The sequence below is a fragment of the Laccaria bicolor genome, genomic scaffold, assembly GCF_000143565.1.
Source record: "Laccaria bicolor S238N-H82 LACBIscaffold_3 genomic scaffold, whole genome shotgun sequence".
In the NCBI taxonomy this organism is placed as follows: Eukaryota; Fungi; Basidiomycota; class Agaricomycetes; order Agaricales; family Hydnangiaceae; genus Laccaria; species Laccaria bicolor.
The window spans coordinates 687,444-708,940 of NW_001889874.1; the positions used below are offsets into that span (position 1 = coordinate 687,444).

The 21,497-nt window shown below is 42.6% G+C and overlaps 5 protein-coding genes across 5 annotated transcripts; 3 read left to right on the top strand and 2 right to left on the bottom strand.

Annotated features, from left to right (window-relative positions):
* Positions 1–2,571: 2,571 nt before the first annotated feature.
* LACBIDRAFT_322499 (uncharacterized protein) lies at positions 2,572–5,075 on the bottom strand (the record flags this gene model as incomplete). The annotated part of the gene is made up of 12 exons (XM_001875977.1): positions 2,572–3,128; positions 3,413–3,476; positions 3,568–3,677; positions 3,731–3,837; positions 3,891–3,921; positions 4,051–4,157; positions 4,211–4,275; positions 4,371–4,414; positions 4,531–4,605; positions 4,691–4,797; positions 4,851–4,911; positions 5,021–5,075. 12 exons carry the CDS (start codon positions 5,073–5,075, stop codon positions 2,572–2,574), a joined length of 1,383 nt encoding a protein of 460 aa, XP_001876012.1.
* A 2,675-nt stretch (positions 5,076–7,750) lies between these two features.
* On the top strand, positions 7,751–8,645 carry LACBIDRAFT_308507 (uncharacterized protein; the record flags this gene model as incomplete). Its single annotated transcript, XM_001875534.1, has 4 exons — positions 7,751–7,935; positions 7,982–8,081; positions 8,136–8,275; positions 8,327–8,645. 4 exons carry the CDS (start codon positions 7,751–7,753, stop codon positions 8,643–8,645), a joined length of 744 nt encoding a protein of 247 aa, XP_001875569.1.
* Positions 8,646–10,344: 1,699 nt separating this feature from the next.
* Positions 10,345–12,235, bottom strand: LACBIDRAFT_322500 (uncharacterized protein; the record flags this gene model as incomplete). Its single annotated transcript, XM_001875978.1, has 5 exons — positions 10,345–10,554; positions 10,607–10,843; positions 11,290–11,394; positions 11,442–11,840; positions 12,173–12,235. 5 exons carry the CDS (start codon positions 12,233–12,235, stop codon positions 10,345–10,347), a joined length of 1,014 nt encoding a protein of 337 aa, XP_001876013.1.
* A 299-nt stretch (positions 12,236–12,534) lies between these two features.
* On the top strand, positions 12,535–14,923 carry LACBIDRAFT_322501 (uncharacterized protein; the record flags this gene model as incomplete). Its single annotated transcript, XM_001875535.1, has 10 exons — positions 12,535–12,657; positions 12,738–12,822; positions 12,881–12,937; positions 12,991–13,193; positions 13,246–13,435; positions 13,456–13,601; positions 13,744–13,818; positions 13,907–14,137; positions 14,273–14,510; positions 14,568–14,923. The coding sequence occupies 10 exons, from the start codon at positions 12,535–12,537 to the stop codon at positions 14,921–14,923; spliced, it is 1,704 nt and encodes a 567-aa protein (XP_001875570.1).
* Positions 14,924–15,808: 885 nt separating this feature from the next.
* Positions 15,809–17,298, top strand: LACBIDRAFT_322502 (uncharacterized protein; the record flags this gene model as incomplete). Its single annotated transcript, XM_001875536.1, has 7 exons — positions 15,809–15,908; positions 15,950–16,039; positions 16,441–16,509; positions 16,569–16,588; positions 16,636–16,783; positions 17,012–17,220; positions 17,290–17,298. 7 exons carry the CDS (start codon positions 15,809–15,811, stop codon positions 17,296–17,298), a joined length of 645 nt encoding a protein of 214 aa, XP_001875571.1.
* Positions 17,299–21,497: the final 4,199 nt, after the last annotated feature.

The window sequence follows — 21,497 nt, forward strand, 5'->3', positions numbered from 1 at the left end:
GAAATGGTTTCATCCATATCAATGATCACTGCTATTTGTAGAATCACTTTCCTCATTGCTTTCTTCCTCATTGCTGTCCTTGTCACTGCTTTTCTCATCACTGCCCTCCTCATCACTCCCCTCATCAATTTTTTCCCCCACAAGATTTGGTGCAGGATTACACCATTTTTGACAAATTTCATCTGTGGCACAGTGATTGTTATAGTGATATGTGTCAACAATAAATCAAGTTGTGTCTGTCCAATCTTTCCACCTTGTACTTCCAACAGCTATCTTGAAGACTTGTGTAAGAGGGCCATTGCAAGCATGGCAGATACGAGTCCTTTTTATATTGAAGAAGCCACAATGCAGCACCACAGCATTCACATTTTTGATTATTTAGGAAACTGGTCATGTGACCACCTCCTGAAAGCCCATCAGATCTATACCCATTATATATATATATTATTGCTATTTTTTATTGGACAAATTGTATATTTCCATGTATATAAAATACTGGACCTTACAGAGAGTCCCTACCTTGAAAGCAACAATAAGTAGTATGCCCATTTTTCAGTAAATTTTTCCAGTCCTTTATAGCTATTTGTAACTACATTATTATGTATGGAATTTTCTTCTGGACCCTGAACATGCTCCCCAGTATTGCACAAACAGTGAGCATCTTCCTTCAATTTCTTTCTGATTTTTCTACTATTATATTGCCATTTTTTGATTCAAAAAGTGCACATTACCTCCGTTGAAAATATGCCATGTACTCTGAAAATGGTCCCCAACATTGTCATCAACAATGCATATTGTCCCCCATTTGTTCCTGATTTGTCTTCTGTTTTTATCGCTATTTTTCCTTTCAAAAAATGTTTGACAACATCATCAAACCATCAAATCTTATGGGAAGAAAGGCAATATTCAGTGTTAGAAGTACTGAAAAAATCCTTGAGATCAGAGAGTAACAAACTAGTGTCTTTATAAACTCAGAGAACTCATAACATCATTGCTAACAATGAGCACCATATTCCAACTTTCTCTGATTTTCATGTTATTTTCTGGCAATTGTTGAATAAATTTCCATATAAGGAAATGCACCTGGGACCCTTGAAACAGTCCTAACATCAACATCAACAGTTAGCACCATTCTTCAATTGTTTTCCATTTTTTCTGCCATTTAATTGCTATTTTTCAGTTGGACAAAGGCTGAGTGCCATATATGGAAATTTACCAGAGACCCTGAGAGTGTTTTCAAATGTTGTCACCAACAGTGAGCACCATCAGCCATTTTCTTCTAATTTTTGTGCCAATTTATTGCTACTTCTTCATTTGAAAAAGCTTGCATTAGCTTGATTTTGTGCAAACATATATCTATTTGTGCACATAGCTTTTATTACATAATATACATAAAAACAAACTGTATTTTTCTTGGTGTTTTATTTCATTTATTTTAGATTTTATGTTGGTGAGCTTCAGATTCTTCTTTGAAAAAGTATGTTTATTTGGACTTTGACCTTATTACATAATGAATTGTATACAGGTATGATCCCTGAAATTTTACATTTTTTCTGCATTTTATTTCATCTGAATTGGACTTGATTTGGTAAAGTTACACATTTTTCTTTAGGCAATGCTTGGAACTCAAGAAGCGATGACGCACGAACATTTCCCGATCGCTTGATGGGGGACAGTTTCGTGCGTCATACATAGTAGATCTCAGATCAGTTACCATTTTCAGTAATAAATACAGATTCATGTATAACTCAGCGAGTTTTGATCCAAATGACATGATTTCTTTTGTGATGGGTACTCCTCATTTCCGTGGTCATGGTGATGTTATGTTCCTGGTAAACAAACACAAATAAACAGTTGCAAAAACGAAATAGATGATAAATTTTACATCTGATCTATGCTGATACTTAAAAGACTATTGATATACAGGTTAAACAGTAACAAATATTCACAAATAAGTGGGAGTCATTTCAATGTTGACTTTGGGATGTTATAGGGTGCACAGAATCTCTAATTGAGCTATAGCATGTATTTCTGAAGTAGATGACATGATCTATTTCCTTTTTAAACAATCTTTGCCACAATATACAAATGCAGGGGGCCAGATCTCAGGGGGTAAGTTTTAGATCTCATCTCTCATCTCTTGTCCTCTTGGCATCACAGATTCCGACGACACATGAAACTTCCCCCCATCAAATGATCGGGAAATGTTCGTGCATCATAGAATCTTGAACATTTGTACTGAGGCTGTGCAACTTCGGTAGTATTCATCATAGATTCCGATGACGCACGAAACTTCCCCCCATCAAATGATCAGGAAATGTTCGTGCGTCATCAAATCTAGCTCTTCAAGTTCAACTTTCCATGGCACCTTCTCTTTGCCACAGCACCCTCTCTTTGTGGTGCGCTCTGGTGTTTTGCTGAGCGCTCTTCATCTTGGCCAGTCCAAATGATTTGTGCGACATATCTACTGCATATCTGTCTCCTTTGCACACTCATCATCATCTTGGCCAATCCAAATGATTCAAGTGCCATGTATCTACCACAATTGTCTCATTGAGCAATATGCCAGCTTCACCATGCCGTTCCCGTGTTCTGTGGGCTTGTGTTTCCTACTATCTCATCGAGGGTTTTGAATTGGGTTTGGGTGGCGTTATTTGCTGTTTCGAGCACCTTGAGCTGCTCAGCCATTGCCGAGAAGTTGAATGTTGCCTCTTCCCTCATACGCTCGACTTTGTCTCCGATGGCTTCGGTTTTCTCCATGTGTGAGGCCATGGTCCTGATGACCTCGTGCATTGCCTGTGTGAGTGTCGCCTGTTGTTCCATGATGATTTTGTAGGGCTGTTCTAAGACGGCATTAGACAAGCCTGTCAGGCATCCTGTGATTTTTGGGTCGGCCTTTACAATGCCCAGCATTCCATCGCTTTCCAGGGATTGCACAAGGCTGCCGGCTTCTACGAGGGAGCTGTATAGGTTTTTGAACCTTTTGTCGCCGTCTTCGAGGCGGTCCGCAAGGATGCTGAAGCTGTCGGTTTGCATGGAGTTTTGGTCAATTTCTCCCTGTTCCCCTGTTGTCTTGGCCAGTCCAAACACTTCAACCATGTTCGTCTTGTGGAGTAATTCACTGGGTTCTCCAATGCCACCATTTCCTCTTCATTGCACGCATGCTAAGCGCCAAGATCCAAGCACATGGATTCAATCACCATCAACTGTGTTGCGGGGGTGCCACCATTGAACAGACTGGTGTTAAAGGTGTGAAGGGTACCCACTGCTATTCTACTACTTGCACACATCTACTACTTGCACACATGTAGTAGTATCAAAACAAGTCTACACTGAAGGGAATCAAGCCACAGGAAGGTCTTGGCAGAGTTTAGCATAAGTTCAAAAGACACGAAATTACAAACAGACGTACCTCCACGAAGGGTGATGGATTCGTAAACGGTTTGTTGGATCGTTTTCACGATGTGTAGTAGTGTCTAAACGTGTCTACGTTGAATGAAATCGAGCCACAGGAAGGTCTTGGGTAGAGTAGGGCATAAGTGCAAAAACACAAAATTACAAACTGACGTACCTCCACGAAGGGATGATGGATTCGTAAATGGTTTGTTGGAGCGTCTTCGGGACGTGTAGTAGTATCCAAACGAGTCTACATTGAGGGAAATCGAGAACAGGAAGGTCTTGGGCAGAGTTTAGCAGAAGTGTGAAAACACGAAAGTACAAACAGACGTACCTCCACGAAGAGTTGACGGATTCATAAACGGTTTGTCAGAGCGTTTTCGGGACGTAAGGTAGTATCCAAACGAGTCTACGTTGAAGGAAATTGAGACACAGGAAGGTCTTGGGCAGAGTTTAGCAGAAGTGCAAAAACACGAAAATACAAACAGACGTACCTCCACGAAGAGTTGACGGTTTCGTAAACGGCTTGTCGGAGCGTTTTCAGGACATGAAGTAGTATCCAAACGAGTCTACGTTGAAGGAAATTGAGGCACAGGAAGGTCTTGGGCAGAGTTTAGCAGAAGTGCAAAAACACGAAAATACAAACAGACGTACCTCCACGAAGAGTTGACGGTTTCGTAAACGGTTTGTCGGAGCGTTTTCGGGACATGAAGTAGTATCCAAACGAGTCTACGTTGAGGGAAATCGAGGCACAGGAAGGCCTTGGGCAGAGTTTAGCAGAAGTGCAAAAACACGAAAATACAAACAGACGTACCTCCACGAAGAGTTGATGGATTCGTAAACGGTTTGTTGGATCGTTTTCACGATGTGTAGTAGTGTCTAAACGTGTCTACGTTGAATGAAATCGAGCCACAGGAAGGTCTTGGGTAGAGTAGGGCATAAGTGCAAAAACACAAAATTAGAAACTGACGTACCTCCACGAAGGGATGACGGATTCGTAAATGGTTTGTTGGAGCGTCTTCGGGACGTGTAGTAGTATCCAAACGAGTCTACGTTGAAGGAAATCGAGACACAGGAAGGTCTTGGGCAGAGTTTAGCAGAAGTGCAAAAACACGAAAATACAAACAGACGTACCTCCACGAAGAGTTGACGGTTTCGTAAACGGTTTGTCGGAGTGTTTTCGGGAAATGAAGTAGTATCCAAACGAGTCTACGTTGAGGGAAATCGAGGCACAGGAAGGCCTTGGGCAGAGTTTAGCAGAAGTGCAAAAACACGAAAGTACAAACAGACGTACCTCCACGAGGAGTTGACGGTTTCGTAAACGGTTTGTCGGAACGTTTTCGGGCCATGAAGTAGTATCCAAACGAGTCTACGTTGAGGGAAATCGAGGCACAGGAAGGCCTTGGGCAGAGTTTAGCAGAAGTGCAAAAACACGAAAGTACAAACAGACGTACCTCCACGAAGAGTTGACGGTTTCGTAAACGGTCTCTTGGAGCGTTTTCGGGACGTGAAGCACTATCCAAACGAGTCTACGTTGAAGCGAATCGAGCCACAGGAAGGTCCTGGGCAGAGGTTGGCATAAGGGCAAAAAGACGAGTCACGGCATTGCCCGAAAATGACGTACTTCCCTTGCGGGCTACCTTCCATTTTGAAGGTAGCCCGCAAGGGAAGTACGTCATTTTCGGAAATTTCCGTGACTCAACTTGTGAGTCGTTCCTTTTGATGCGGAATATTCACCATTATGCTCACAACTTCTCAGTACCTTCCTGCAGTCCATTTTGCTTGAGCATTGACTCGATTCAATACCTACGCATTCCACGAACAAGCTCCACAAAACTGTTTACAAAACAGTCAACTTCCCATGGAGGTAAGTAGGTTTGTATTTTCGCTTTTTTGCCTTATGCTCACCAATTGTTCAGTACCTTCCTGTGGTCCGTTTCGCATGAGCGTGGACTTGATTCGATACCTACACACTCCACAAACATGCTCCACAAAGCCATTTACAAAATGGTTGAGTTCCCATCCAGGTAAGTAGGTTTGTATTTTCGCTTTTTTGCCTTATGCTCACCAACTGCTCAGTACATTCCTGTGGCCTGTTTCACCAGAGCATGGGCTCATTTGCACAAGTTGTCAGGACCTTAATTGTTGTACCTTCAATGTAAACAAGTTGAGTTGCATGAACATGAAAATAGAGGCAATGCATTCATTCATCAGAGTCTGGAAGCCAAATAGAGCAATATATTAGCCACAAGCTACATCAACGACAACCTGGATAGGGCTAAAAGACAGTAATAATCAAGGAATGGTCAAGTAGACTAGGAAAGTCATGTAGGCGAACCAAGCAGATGATCGTGGGAAGAAATCACTTTCGTGGGAGAAAGTCAAATTTCAGCGTTACCGCGCTGAAAAAAGTCCTGAGATCCCGGGTAATAAACGAGTCTCTTCGTAAACTCAGAGGACTCGTAACTTGACATGCTTTATCAATGCATATATAAGCAGGTCAATCCTCCTTATTAGGAAATATTTCATCAAGCCAATTAAGAATATTAGTTGGAGATTCAGATTTTGGACATTTGGTCCATGCCATGACAACTCCACATGGTGCACATGCTGTTTCAACACAATATGAATCATTAGGTGAGAAGTATGTCTTTTGCTTTATTGATGGTTGAGGGTTTTTAGCCTCATTTGCATCAACCTCATCATCATGTGGCTGTTGAATAGTAGCATCAGGAATATTTTGCCATTCTTGACATTCAACAGGACGTTGAAGAACACATCAAATACCATTATTAGTGGCTTTACTACGATCTTGAACACTTTTCTTCCAGTCAGCCACATGTTCATTACAAGCTTGTGTTCCTTGTATTTTATCTTTAGAACAGCCAACCATGCAACATTTGTTTGCAAGTAAGGCTTCATGTGCACCACCTCGAGCATTAAGAAGGTCATTAGTGCAATTGTCAAAAGCACAAATCTAAGCAGGGGATCAATATAATTAAAATCAAATCAATTAGGTAGATAAACCTGTGGACCCATAACAACACCATCCAAAGTGAAAATATTAACATCAAGTGTAGTGTTCACAGGTCCAGTACAACCGGACCGCTTTGGACTGGTCCTAATCGGTCCACAACACGAAAAAGACCAGTTCAGACCAGTTGCGACCGGTCTTTTGTTGTAAAATTTATTACACCACAGAAACTAAATATTACCTCATGTACATTGCATACATAGATAGATATCTTAATTCTCCGTAGACTGATCAAATATCTAAGCAATTCCATCAAGATTTGACTGAGGTAGGGTGAAAACAGAAAGGACATACAGTTGAGTGCAAAAAGAATGAAGGTTGGTTCATTTTTCTGGTTCTTTCTAAGAATCTATTGTACCTCAAATGTATTTGTGTATTCTTTTACATTATGTAGTTGTGTTACACTTCCCTTGGTATGGACTAATTTCAGTGAAAGCTGGAGCCTTGAGAAGGTTTTTATTCTGGAGGCCATTTTTGGCATCTGAAAAAAAGAATATGTGCTAACTGGGGAGGTAGCCAGAACATACCTCTGGTCAACCTGAATGAGCCTATCAAAGAATTAGTTAAAAATACTGAGTGGTTATGCTTGTAGAGCCTCCAGAAAATGGTCATTTTGTGCTATTTTGGTCATTTTTCAAGACGATGTGACTTTGTACAATGATTGGAGGATTGAGAGAATATTAGAGAGAGATTATGGTAGAATATCAGCTAGTATGAGAGGAATGATGCAATAAGAGAGTGAGTAAATGTGATGGAGAGAGAGTGGATGCAATTGTGATGAGGAGACATGATGCTGACTGCGAGCAAGGTGAGAGCAGATGGATGTGATTGTGAGGCAAAGAGAGTATTGTGGAGAAAGAGGACGCTATGGTGCTTAAAAGTTGAGATTATGGGAATTAAAACTCCAAGGGTCACCAAATGTTAGGTTGTCAAACGAAACATTCAGGGCATTGGCAGCAGGAAGATCGACCTGAGTCAAAGGAGGGGTGGGGGTCTGAGCCATCAAACTCCATTCCATAGTCGCATCTGCAGGTGAATTGGATTACCCAAATTCGAATAATAGAACAGATGGCATACCTTTGGTACTAGCATCAGGTATTATGTCAGACTGTCCAGCCACATATGATGATGGTCCAGCACCACTTGTTTGTGTATCAGTGGTAGCAGCAGTCATTGCTGTAGATTGAACATGTTAGATTGTATCTTGTTTAGAAAGAACAAATGTATGTTTTTGATTTAATTTCCTTCTCACTAATATTTATTTCACCCTAGCCATGGAAATTCCAATCCTGTGGTGCTGGTAGAGAAAACTGGCCAAAGATGAACACAACTCCCTTGGCTATCATCTCAATTCACCTTCCGGGGATCACAGACTCACCATCCATTCTCACCTACCACCATTTAGCCCCTTATCTTCATGGCAATCTGGTACTCATAAATTTGATGTTCAACTTTAACAAGCCAAGAAAGCATTTCAACTCCCAGTTGGAAAACATGCTTCAAGAGTATGTGACTTCAACATTGCTTTTCTGAAGCTAATATTTCAATGAGGTGGACTCAGTTCTTGGTTGTTATTACAACCCACTCTGTTCCAGAATCAGGGGACCTGCACACAGCCCCAAACAATACAAGTGCAGCACCTGTTGATCAGGTCAGTATATCTTGTTTCTTGGCCACTATTCTAATCTATTATGTTCCATTGCAGCTGTGGGTGGTTCTTTTTCCAGAGCATTTTTGTAATCTGCTGAAAAGGGAGAAAAGCAAAAATATTCTGAATTTGGTGTCTTTTGGGGCCCTATCAAGTCAGCCTGACTCCAGGGATGCTGTAAAAGGCATAGCTGCTCAGTACGTTTTTATCCATGATATGAAAGATGAATTTTGACATTTATTTCTCAGAGACCTCTTCGACAAAATTCTCTGTTTTTTGCAACCTAACTTCCAGCCATCATCCACCCATAAATTTGTGATGGACTTGGCTCTGCAGAACTATGTTCATGATTGGATTGGGCTAATCAATGTCCTTCGAGAGCAACAAGCCCTTGGGGCTCATACCCACATTGTTTTATTCCAACCAAACACCATTACCACATTTCGATGGAACCACCCAGGTGCTTGCCCAATGGGCAACAATACTCCAGCTCCAATCTGTGCCCAGAATGCAGGGGCCTCAAAACTACATCTCCCAAGTTTACGAGACAGCAATCAAGCATTCTAAAGTGTTCAGAGTGCCCATGGAGTGCGACTTACACACTTCCTGAGGGCTTTCAATGGTGCTAGGGAGAAAGCCCAACCAATGGTTTGGAGAGGGGAGCTTGGATACAGAAGGTCGAGAAAACTGAGGATAAGATGGAGGTATCTTAGTGTGATGGTACCACCCATACCATGTTGTTCAACCAGCTCCTGGATGTCTTACCTTTTCCACTCCCTGTTGTATTTTGATCACTTTGGACTAAGTATTATATACTCTATATACCAATGTACTGACCTCCTTCCTAGAAAGGACGTCGGTGAATTCCGTGAGTGGGAATTTTGCCCAAACCCAACAACACTCGACAACACCCTCTTGCTCACCCACGAACACGTTGCCTCATCACCACCATCGCCTCGTCAATAGCGACCACCACGACCACAATGGACGATGACAACACGCGACCATGACAACAACAACGGGCCACGACAGACGACAACAACAAACAACCACGGCACACAACGACGACCCCACCCACGGACACGACAACCACCCACAAACCACGAGCGCCCACCGACACGACAAACAAGAAAGACGAGGGACAGCGATGACCCCCTCCCACTCGCCAACGACGACCATAACACCCACCACTACAAACAACGCCCGCCACCCATGAAAAACACCCAGCACACCCAAACGACGACCGCCGCCCACAAAAAACACCCAGCACCCACAAACGACATCTGCTGCCCATGCAAATGACGACCGCCGCCCTCAAAAAACACCCCGCCTATGTGTGCAAATGACACGGCACCCACAAAACAATGACTCCCTCTCTCCCTCCCTCCCTCCCTCGCTCCCTCCCTCTCTCCCTCGCTCCCTCTCTCCCTCCCTCCCTCTCTCCCTCCCTCCCTCGCTCCCTCCCTCTCTCTCCCTCCATCCTTCTCTCTCTCCCTCCCTCCCTCTCTTCCTCCCTCCCTCCCTCTCTTCCTCTCTCCACCTCTCTCACCCCCTCCCCCCTCCATCATTTCACTTCACTCACTTCCCCTCCTTCCATAGCTCTCTCCCTCCACCACTCCCTCCATCACTCCTCCACTCCCACCATCACTCCACCACTCCCTCCCTCTCCCTCATTACATTAGTAAAATATCTTTCTGTATTTAGTTGTCATTTCACAATACAACATTTGTTTAAATGTGAATTTTGAATAGAAATTTGAAGTTCTGACTTGGTAATACATTGAAATTGATATTCCAGTGGGAATCCAGTAGGAATCCAATGTCTGGAGCATTTCATCTAATTTGTTTAAGTTCAGTTGGAGTCCAGTAGGAGTCCAGTGGGAGTCCAGCAGGAGTCCAGTAGGAAGGGAATGTGAAAATGCCTTTTTGGAAATTTTGTTGAAGTCCAGTAGGAATAGGTGGGGGAGTGATAAGTATTGGGCTTCGAACCGGTTATAGCTGGTAAATGTTGCAGCAATTGATGACTTGCGCATTAAGTAGAATGAGGGTAAATATGTAATAGAATTCGAGGAGAATGTACATTGTGATGGTAAGTAAAGTTGTATACAATAATATCTCTATCAATCCTCGTCATCCTGTCCAACAACGTGAATTACCTCATCAATATCTATACCATCCTCCGTAATTTCTGAAGTTAGCTTCCCTAACAAATCCACTGCATCTTTGTCATCATCTGCGTAGTACTCAAGTTCATCTTCTGTGACAGCTCATCCCTCCGTAAAGTTTAGCCATTGCTGCTTGAGCAAAAATTTTAACATTTGAAGCACCTCCATTAGAACAGGGTGGATTCGATTTCGCCTCTTTGTATCAGTTTCAGCACTGGATGAAAAAACGCGCTTGGAAGGAACCGAGGATGCTTGAATGGGTAAATAATCTAATGCCATCGCGTATAATATTGGATGAGTTTTATCGCCTATCTGTAAACAAATCAGTGACGCAAATTGGAAAATAGTGAGGCATTGTACTTACCGCCCAAAACGCTACAATATCTGTGCCACGCGGTGAGAGTGGCCCATTTTTGTACGACTCAAACTGTTCTTCAACTCCTTGGACCTGCTGCGAAGAAGCACTCGAAACATCCATCATATCTTCGAGCCCATATTGTCCAGCTAAGTCATGCCAGCTTCGCCTCTGTTGCTGCAAGGCCGCTGTACCAGGTGTAGGTTGTTGAACTTGTCCATGAAGACAGTCATGGTATTTTTGCATCTGCAACAAGTATGTTAGCGTACTGTCACCATAACAAACTGAGACACTTATGGTATTCTTTATAATTACAGTGGCCCTGGCAACATAATTAGGCTCCCAGTGTCGTCGAATCCACAACAAATGTATTGAGGGATTGAGAACTGATGATGTCAAGTTATTAAATGATCTATGAATTTGAACCTTAACTCACACATTGCAATAACGTAGGCAGGCGAATCATGCATTTTCTTGTAGTAAGTTGTCACCCAGTCGATACCAATATCCGTCCATCAGGCCAAGTGGGGGTGTTCTCTCCCAAGTTGCTCCCATGCTGTCATGAACATTTCGAACGTGGGAATTGCGCCTGATAAAATGGGAGTGCGCTCTTTCGACATGATTTTCTGCACTTGATGGGGTACCTAAGAAAAAGACTTAGCCTTGAACAGGTATCAATATTAGAGACATACACCCAGTACGATCTCAAAATCCTGGAGTATAGTCCATTCCATATCAGTAAGTCTAAGTTTCGCAAGCTCTCTATTGACGGGCAAAGAAAGAAAATACTCGACGGCCTACTTTCATAAGTATACACTTATAAAATGATAGAGTTCAAACGTACCAGGCGTAGTTTATGAAACCGATTGATCATGAAGTAAAGAGAGTCCCACCGAACCTTCATGATACGTATAAGTTGTGCCTGCTTAACCTGTATAGTCATGGCTGCCAGGTGGTCACGTTGTTGACCTGAGGCACGTACTGCTTGTACAGTACTCCGGCACAATGCAATTGGGTCGCGAGCAATTGCTTCTTCATAGCTCTGATTATCGGGATCACTTGGAGGGCCTGATGTGGATGCAACGAATCCCCCTGTATCATCTACCAGGGTGATATCAGTAAATGCATCAATGCTGTGATTCTCCTTGTGATTAAACTTAATGTCACGAGGGCGTAAAAGTAACTCGAGTTCTCTGAGGAAAGCATCATTTAGCAAGCAGTTATCAAGAGTCCAATGGCCTCCCTGTGCATGTAAGCATAAAGTAGAAAAGGGAAAGAAAATGAAACATAGACATGCCTTGACTGTGATCCCAACTTGATCCAAGAGATGGAGGACAATCCTTGCTAGCCTCTTCCCGTTGTGGCTTCCTCGAAGACGGTGAAATGCGATGAGTGTAGAACACAGCTGAAGACCCTTGGTAGACTTGTCTCTCTGTATCCAATGTGCGGTAATGGCCAGGTATGGGTACCGAGCTTTTGTTGACCAAATATCCGCCGTGTAGGAAATGCGTCCTGGCACATCCTAGAGCGATCAGTGAATACAAGGAAACAAAGCGGTCAATTGAAACAACATACTGCTAATTCCTGTTTTAGGACCTTGAAATATGCATGCCATGCCTTGATACTGGATTTGCACATCTTTGTTCGGCAGGGAATGTTTTTGTCCTCGAGGTCCTCACATAAAAGCAAGAGGTGCTGTCAAAATTCTGGGTATTCAACAACATTTATAGACTACAAAGAAGGTTAGACTAATACCATCTTTATATATTATATCATTGTACCTATATAATTAAAATGCATTGTCACAAATACAAGGCACAATAAGTTCCCCCTCCCATTGATTACAACGAGGACAACAGGTATGCCTTCAATGCCTACCTATCTCATTGTAACTAAACGAATAACTTCTTTTATTCAGCCCACGACAGAACACCGCCATGGCTGTCCTTTTCGGTGAACAGTGGTGCCCACGTGATGGAAAGCAACTGGCCCTAAAATCAACGAAACATAAACAGCCTGCCAACCATTTCAAGCTTCTTTCCCATCTTCGTGCACCATCCGTGTAGTTTGTAGAGTAAATAGCTTTTAGAAATGTTTGTGCATGCTAGTAAATGAACTCTAGATGACTCTAATGTAATAGAAATACCAGGAAATCATCATGGAAGCAGAATACACTGAGAGACCAACAAAACATAGAAAACTTGAGGCAAGTTCTCTTTATTCTTGTGAGATTTCTTAGCAAGCTAATCACGCAATAGACGCCGCAAGCTCTTCAATTCTTAGATCTCGAAGCTGAAGTATCAGAGGCAGAAACCAATGATGAGAATGACGGCAACGAAAGTGTGTATCATACATTTGTAATGATAGTTAGTAGACTTCTAATTCTTTTCAAGGTGATCTTATCAACGATGATGAAGACATTGATGAGTCGATCTCGGGAGATGTGCACCGCAACCTTCTTCGCAAAGCATTGATGCCATCCAATGACGACGCATTTTGGGAAAGCTTTCTCGAGCATGTCACGGCTCATCAACATATTGCGGAAGAAGATGTTCAAGATATTGGAAAGGCATCTTTATGGGTGGTGCTTGTCAAGGTAACACTAATCCAATCTTTGAAGCTCATGTTTGTAATGACTTTCTACTTAGCCTGGATATGAGGAGCAGATAGTCTGTCGAGTCCATCAGCAGCTCATGGACCCTAGGTTTCCTGCGTGGTTTCGACCCCCAGCGGTCTTTGGCTGGAAAGCTCTACCTGGTAGAGTGTTTTTTGAAGGTGGTTTGGAGGAGAGCGCAACAGCTTGTCTTTATTCCACAGAGTATTGTACGATGCTGACGGGTATGCATATTTCTTGGAAGTCGATACGGATTGGTACACTGCAGAAGATGTAGTACCGACATCGAGGGAATTCGAACTTTTTAGCGCCTGCTCGGACATTCCTCTCAATGTCCGACAGCACACAATGGCTAGAATGTCAGCCAGGATCCTTCAGATAGGCGATGGGGTGAAAATCATTCACAGAGATTCGAGGGGGCTTTTTGGAATGATTGAGGATATAACGGAAAACGAAGCCATCGTCTCTTTAACGATGGAGGATGTAACAACTACCATACCCTTTTCATCCCTTTGAAAAGATCTCAAAGTAGGGGACAAAGTCTGCATTCTTTCAGGAGACCAGAAGGTGTTGTGGGTTGGGTGGTGAATGGAGACGACGACTATGTGTGCGTCTTTAATGACAGGACCAGTACAGAGGTAAATGTCTTGCTTTTTATTATATAATACTTCTTCTAACATTCTGTCATCCTTTAGATAGAGGTATCTCCGGGGATTGTCCAGTTCTTCACCTCACCCTTTGTCTTCGGAACAGAGTCCTCAGATTTAAAAGCTCCCTTCACAGATGCACAAAAGTGTGTCATGAAGGGGGAGTCCAATAGTCATCTTGTAGGAAAACAAGTAATGGTCATCAAGGGGGATTTTAGAGGTTACCGAGGCAGAATAAAAAGCACAGTTGGTGAAAAAAGGGTCTTGGTCGAGCTCGAGGTGCGCCTCCAAAGCCCACAAGTTTTTGACATCAGTTCTCTATGCATCATGCAAGCCCCTTATCTTATTTTTTGAAATCGATGCTAATCAGCTTCCAGCGCTGATGAAAGGCTTCAGGTCCCCAGGCCTTGAGAGGTTCTCACCGATTTTACTTACCCACTTGAACCAGCGCCTCTGCCTGGTACTCTGGCAGGCTTTTTGTTCCCTGGTTACCCCTTGCCAGATCCGCAACCCTCAGTCACATATCCCGCTGCTTTCCTTCCGCCGACTCCGGCCATTGCAGGGCCATCTACTCCGCTTCCTAACTCAGAAGATATCCCGATGACCCCAGCTTGGAACCCAAGCTCACAAACCCCCCGCCGTGGTGATGATGGTAATTATGTTTCTGATTCTGATTCAAAGTCAATAGATACTGACACAATTGTGGCAGCCTCTTCTCCGTATTGGCTCAAAGATGGCTGCTTCGCCAACATGAGACTGAGCCTTCGTCTCATCAATACCAACCCTAATTTCCATAACGGCCAGCACGAAGATAAGTGCGGGGAGTTCAAGGGAGTGGTCAGAGATGTGGTCAAGGTTCAACTCGGTTACAAAGTGGTTGAAGTACCATTTCCATACTTATTACCTGAACGGCCGGAGTGCAAAGGCCAAGTCGTTACTGTGTTTGATGGCCCACATAGGGGGTTACAGTTTAGGATTAAGGAGTTTGGTGAAGAGTTCTGTGGCTGCTCAGTTTTGATATCGACAACACTTTGGAGGTCAAAATTGCCACTAATCTACTGGTAGTGACCTGAGACACCCAGCAATGAAATACCTTAGATAAAATTTAAATACCTTAGAGAGACTTTTCTTGTGTATTTTATGGTTCAGCACCCACTCCGGAAGGCAACCATGAAGTCCCTCATAGCAAAAGCAGGTGGTGAACTCTGAGCATTTGTCGCATGTTCTGTGAAATCCACCTGATTTACAGAGAAAGCACAGCTACAATAAAAAAGTGACAAAGGAGTTGTAAAACATGGTGTGATGACATACATTGTGTTTTATGACCTTGTCCATTGTCTCGTTGGTTATGGATGAAGACCCCACTGTTTTTTTTTTTAGCGCACCATGCAAGCGATGTTGTTTGAATCTTCCTTACATTTTGACTGCTGTTTAGGTTTTTTACTGACCGCCTGGCTCATGTTGATTCTACCCTGATCCTGCAACCTAGGTGAGGACCATGGTGCCGAATTATGGCCCTGATTTGAAGCCTGCCCACTTGAGTCTGATGCCAAACTGGGTGACCTCATAGTCCTGGGTGAATAGATGGGTGATGGCAGCATGGAAGATGAACATATGTGTCATGTGCTCACTCTGATAGTTATCATGGACCACCAGGTAGGTGGTGCCTGTTCGGAATGCCTGCACTAACTTGAGGCAAAACAGGCTACATCACGCTGGATAAAAATTCGGCAAGTCTTGTTTTCTCAAGATGGCGAGATTGTGATATGTGGAGGCAAGTTGTGTTTAATCAAGCGCCTTGCAATTATTTGATGCTTTTTTTTTCTTTTTTTAAATAGGCACCGCCTCTTGTCTTTCTATAAACAAACTTGGAGTCCTTCAAGAGGTCACCCTTGCCACTGCCCTGCTGGACATGGCGGGATGTTGGAGGCTCACCCATTTCTGCCTTCAATGAGTGAACCCTACTGCCATGGTGTCCTCACATGCTATGAGGACCTTATTTTGTCAACCACCGGTCACGACATTGTCGGTCGTCAAGCAAACTCGTCTGGTATACTTTTTTCATGCATTCACTAACTATTCTTTGTAAAGTACCCCCCATCATGCAACCTCTCTCTGCAATACAAGCTTCAATGAACCAACACTCCATCTCGTTTGTCATCCTTGTTGATGCCAGAAAATGTGAGTTTTATGCATCCTGACGGCAAATGACTCAAACATAGTCGTCTGCAGGATTAAATTCGACTGGGCATGCAGTCAAGTTGTCCACAAAGTTGACATGGACATCAACTCATACGCCTTTTTCCCCCCCTTCTCTTATTCACCGGTTCATCTTGTTTCAGAACCAGTTTTTCCATCTGTCGCGGATTGAGTCTCATCACCATGTGTGACAGGAAGCTAGGCCTTTGCTTTTATCACTTGGACTCCCTCATTCCAGTGGGTATACCACCCATTCATTGGGTTCCGAAACACACACCTGTCACTCTCAAAATCTTTTCTCAAGGAAAATTTTTGGCCATCGTGCATCCTGGCAAGTCTTCCATTAGTTCAATTTACTCTGCCCCTTTATTTTTTTAAAAAAGATTCTGTGCAAGTCATTGATCTGACTTTGGTGACCCCATCCGACCACCTAGCACTTCAGGTCCCTTGTGGTAGGCATTTATTATTATATATATTCTTGATGTTATACCTGTTTCACCTTTATCATTAGAACACATTTATGCATATGATGTATGTTGGACCTCAATAGATCTTTTTGACACTCACCACTAATGTAGATCAACCACTCTTTGGACATTGCCGTCGCCATTATGCTGCGGGATGTTTTCAATCATGATGGTCAGAGGCGTACCTGGTGGCAACTCAAGCAGTGCCCGCTATCCACCCATGAGCCTTGTGATGAATTAGAGTTCGCGACACCTAATGGTGAACCACAGCCTGTGGAACCAGAGCCTATGGTGTCTCAGGATCAACATATTCCCATTGATGGCAAGTCCCTTTTTTTTTTTTTTTTTTTGGCAGTGGTGCACGTCCTCATAGTTTTTTTCCCCCCACAAACAAGATGGCCTTCAACTGGTATCCAAGAAGTGTCCAGGATTGCCTCTTGTCTCAGGTCATCAAAAACATGCCAGGGACACCTCCAAATCTTTACAGACCAAAACTTGCCACCACAGTGCATCTCCTGTCTTGGAAAAGCTCATTCTCCATCTTTGGAGGAAGGATGCAAGTTTATAGGTTTCCGCTGGCTCCATCTGGATGACACAGCCCACATTGGATTTGTTGCGACAGTGGAAGAAGCAAATCGGTATGTGTACCACCCTTGGGCACCCACTCATGCTGCCCAACATGTCGCGATGTTGAGGGTAAGATTTGTCATGTCATTCCGCATTTTTTCTTGAAAGAATTGCCAAAGTCACTGTATGCCTTTGCAGTTCTTGTAGATGTCCAACAATATTGACAGCACTTTATGGCACCAATCGTGATGATGGATACCGTGCAACATCTCAGCATTCGAGAATAATGCTTTGATTGTGTCCATGACAGGAAGTATGGCAACCTGAGCATGCCTACACCAAATCCTCCACTTCAGTCACCCACTAACAACTGACTAATATGCAAACTCCATGAATACTACAGGACTAAATGTCAGGGGGTATATCTATATTGTATATATCCTGGGGCTTGTATATCTCCACTTTTACCTAAATATATTTTGACCTCCAATGTCACACCAAATATATTTCTAGTGTGTCACACACCCCAAAATATATTTCTTATGCCTGGACCCTAAATTGTGACTGTCACACTGTATAAATATATTTCTGGTCTGGTCTGGACTTGGGATATATTTCTTCAGCTACTAGAGGTGTCTGGGGTCCCAGATTTTTAAAAAAACTTAGGATTTTTTTTGGAGTGGGGGGTATACATTCTAGGTAATTTACCCATTATTTTGTAGCCAGAAAACCCTCATTTCGAAGTTTGTTTACATATATTTACCAATACCTTTGACCCAAGTAAGGCCAAAAAAATTGTAGTGTCTGCTTTGATGTGCGCACTATTTCCTAATTGCGCCATTTCCTAATTAGGAAAAGTGTTACACTTTTTTCTGCTGTACCTGATGCAGGCACAGTGCGCATTTGGGTCAGGAATTATTTCCCACACTCTGGCTAGCTTAGTGTTGTTATTGTTCATGATGATGTGCACACTATTTCCTAATTGGGAAAAGTGTTACACTTTTTTCTGCTGCACCTGATGTCAGGCACGGTGTGCATTTAGGTTCGGAATTGTTTCCCATGCTTCTTTTGCCAATGTGGTTTGTGGCTAGCTTCAAGTGTTGTTATTGTACATGATGATGTCCGCATATTCCATGTGACATGCCAATGAACATCACAAAATTAAGGTTAGCCCTTCTCTTCCTAGTTCCTCTGGTGAAAAAAGCCTACCAGTTAGACTTGCACCAGGCATATCAAGGGAAAAACTGTAATATCAACCTGACCTGTTGATGTGACTGGTTTACAGGGTCCTCTCCTCAATCAGGAACAGCATTCAAGATTGATCACATGCATCTGTAGCAGGAGGTCCAAGATTCACCAAGTCAAAGATAAATGTGGCACTATGTAGGGGCAAATTGCTTTTGTCACTAGGTGGCAAACAGTAAATATGTTACAGATGAAAGCAAAACGATAGACCACCCCAGACAAGCATAGGGTGGACTCTCAAAATTTGTAAACAATTTGATGGCTGTTACAGAGTGAAGGACAGAGGCAAGGAGGTTACCAAATAAGGAGATTATTTGTCAGCTTATTTCCTTATATAGTAGAATGGTCCTAGTGGAGGAAAAGAATCTTACTATGCCATACCAAATAAGGTAAATTTCCTTTTTATCCATATGCAGAACATGGCACATTCCCCACCATTGTGAAGGATATCTTGGTTCAATTTATTGTTTTCTATTTGTCAAACATGTATTTCTAATCTGGTACAGACTGTACAGCCCAGAAAATGTGTGATGGCATGCTTCATGCAAGAGGAAATCCCACATACCATCTTACAGGTGTGTGTGTACCACTTATGTTCATTGTACACTTGTTTCTACTTTTGAGATTGAAGTATTATCTCCACCCAGAACCTTGATTACTAACACTTTCAATGTAGAACAGGATATCACTTCTTACCATATTCTACATGCAACTGTGACCTAACCCAGGAAGTTGCATACACTAAGTGGAACTTCATCTCAAGGTCAAGTTCCACTTCTACAGTTCTGGACACAACTCTCCTGATAAAGTACATCATGCTTGAAGCATCCAGATACCATGTATAAAATAAATGTGACATAAAAAAGAAAAGTCAAGTCCAGTCATACAAAAAAAAAAATAGATATCCAAAGTTTGTGCACTGAGGTTCACCTCAACTCCAAATCAGTCACAAACTTCCCTTCCCCATACCACCCCTCACACCCTGCTCTCCTCCCCCTCCTGCTCCAAACTCAGCAACCACAGGACTCCTGGAATCACTCCCTAAGGCAATGCAGGTGCAGGCAACGGTAACAGCTTCTTCATCATCACACTCAATGGCGCCATTGTCCCTCCCAACGAATCATAACTTGTTGATTCGTGGAGTATGGGCCTCTTGAAGGCCGCTGCTGATATCGTCCTCACACCACCAGCTCCCAAAGAAGTGGTACTACCCACAGACATTGGTGGTGTCCCCAACGTATGCGGATTCTCCCCTGGCTTTTGATACAATGAGTCGGAGAGCAGTGACAAAGGATGCTCAACTGGAATCATGGCAGAACCACCGCTTCTCCCCCTGCCCCAGCAGACTGAGATTGTTGTTGGGACTGCTGACTGAGTGCTTGTAATCTCGGCGGTAGATTCGAATTCATGCATTGTTGTGGAGAGGGGTATGCATGAGCTCTTTACACTCCTCCACCTATTCCTACCGGCCTCCTACTGGACTCCTGGAATCCTACCGGACTGGACTAGGACTGGGACAAATTTCATGTTGGCTGATCACCATACAAATTTTGTTTCCCAGTCCTAGTGGAGTCCTAGTAAATTCCTACTGGAATGGTCCCAAATCACAAGGAATTGCAGATTCCTAAGGAACGGGTATAGTGGAGTCCAGTAGGATTAGTCCAGTAGGAATCCAGTAGGAGTCCAGTAGGAATGTCCAGGTACAAGGGGTAGTGAACATGGAATCATTCCATTGGGATCATACCATGGAGATGGGATCATACCAAGGACATGGAATCATACCATACCATACAGAGATTTGCTTACAACATCCACACCTTAAACAGTGGACAATCGGGCACTTGAGCAAATTCATTGACAGATCGTTCAACGAACAAATAATTTTTGCTTATTGTTTGAACTGAAGACAGATATTGTGAACAAATTCTTCAATTGAATTGAAATAAAGGATCTGTCCTCGGTATCTGTCAGATACACAAACAATAAGCAAAAATGATTCATTCGTCCTAGGATATGTGCAACGCTTTGCTCAGGTGCCCGATACATCCTTGTTTCAGGTGCCATATGTTAACACACATAATAACAACCACATGACATTTACATGTAAGCCAAATATGGTAATATAGCCAAGAATAGCCAGGAAATAGCCCTACAAAGCTTGCTGATAGACTATAAAAGTCAGACTTAGACCACAAAAGCCAGGGTTAGGGTCAAAAGGTTATCTTGGCTACAAAGTTTGTAGTGTCTGCTTTTTGTCATTACAAAAGTTTGTAGTGTGTGCTTTTTCATTAGAAAAGTTTGTATTGTCTGCTTTTTGTCATTAGAAAAATTTGTAGTGTGCGCTTTTTCATTAGAAAAGTTTGTATTGTCTACTATTTGAGACTACAAAAGATTGTAGTGTGCACTTTTTCATTAGAAAAGTTTGCATTGTCTGCTTTTTGTCATTAGAAAAGTTTGTAGTGTGTGCTTTTTCATTAGAAAAGTTTGTATTGTCCGCTTTTTCAGACTACAAAAGATTGCAGTGTGTGCTTTTTCATTAGAAAAGTTTGTATCGTCTGCTTTTTGTCATTACAAAAGTTTGTAGTGTGCGCTTTTTCATTAGAAAAGTTTGTATTGTCTACTATTTGAGACTACAAAAGATTGTAGTGTGCACTTTTTCATTAGAAAAGTTTGCATTGTCTGCTTTTTGTCATTAGAAAAGTTTGTAGTGTGTGCTTTTTCATTAGAAAAGTTTGTATTGTCCGCTTTTTCAGACTACAAAAGATTGCAGTGTGTGCTTTTTCATTAGAAAAGTTTGTATCGTCTGCTTTTTGTCATTACAAAAGTTTGTAGTGTGCGCTTTTTCATTAGAAAAGTTTGTATTGTCTGCTTTTTGTCATTAGAAAAATTTGTAGTGTGCGCTTTTTCATTAGAAAAGTTTGCAGTGTCTACTTTTCAAGACTACAAAAGGTTATAGTGTCTCCTTTTTCATTTAAAAAACTTTGTTGCTGACATGTTGTGCATGGTGTCCTTGGCCCTATCTATGTTATGGGGATGAGGTTGAAGGATTGCCATCCTTTTGCCAGTGTTGCTGCATAGGTTTTTGACATCATGCACAAGTTGTCTTTTGCATTAGGAAAGGCCATTCTAAGCCTTTCATATGGATACCTACTCATGTGTAT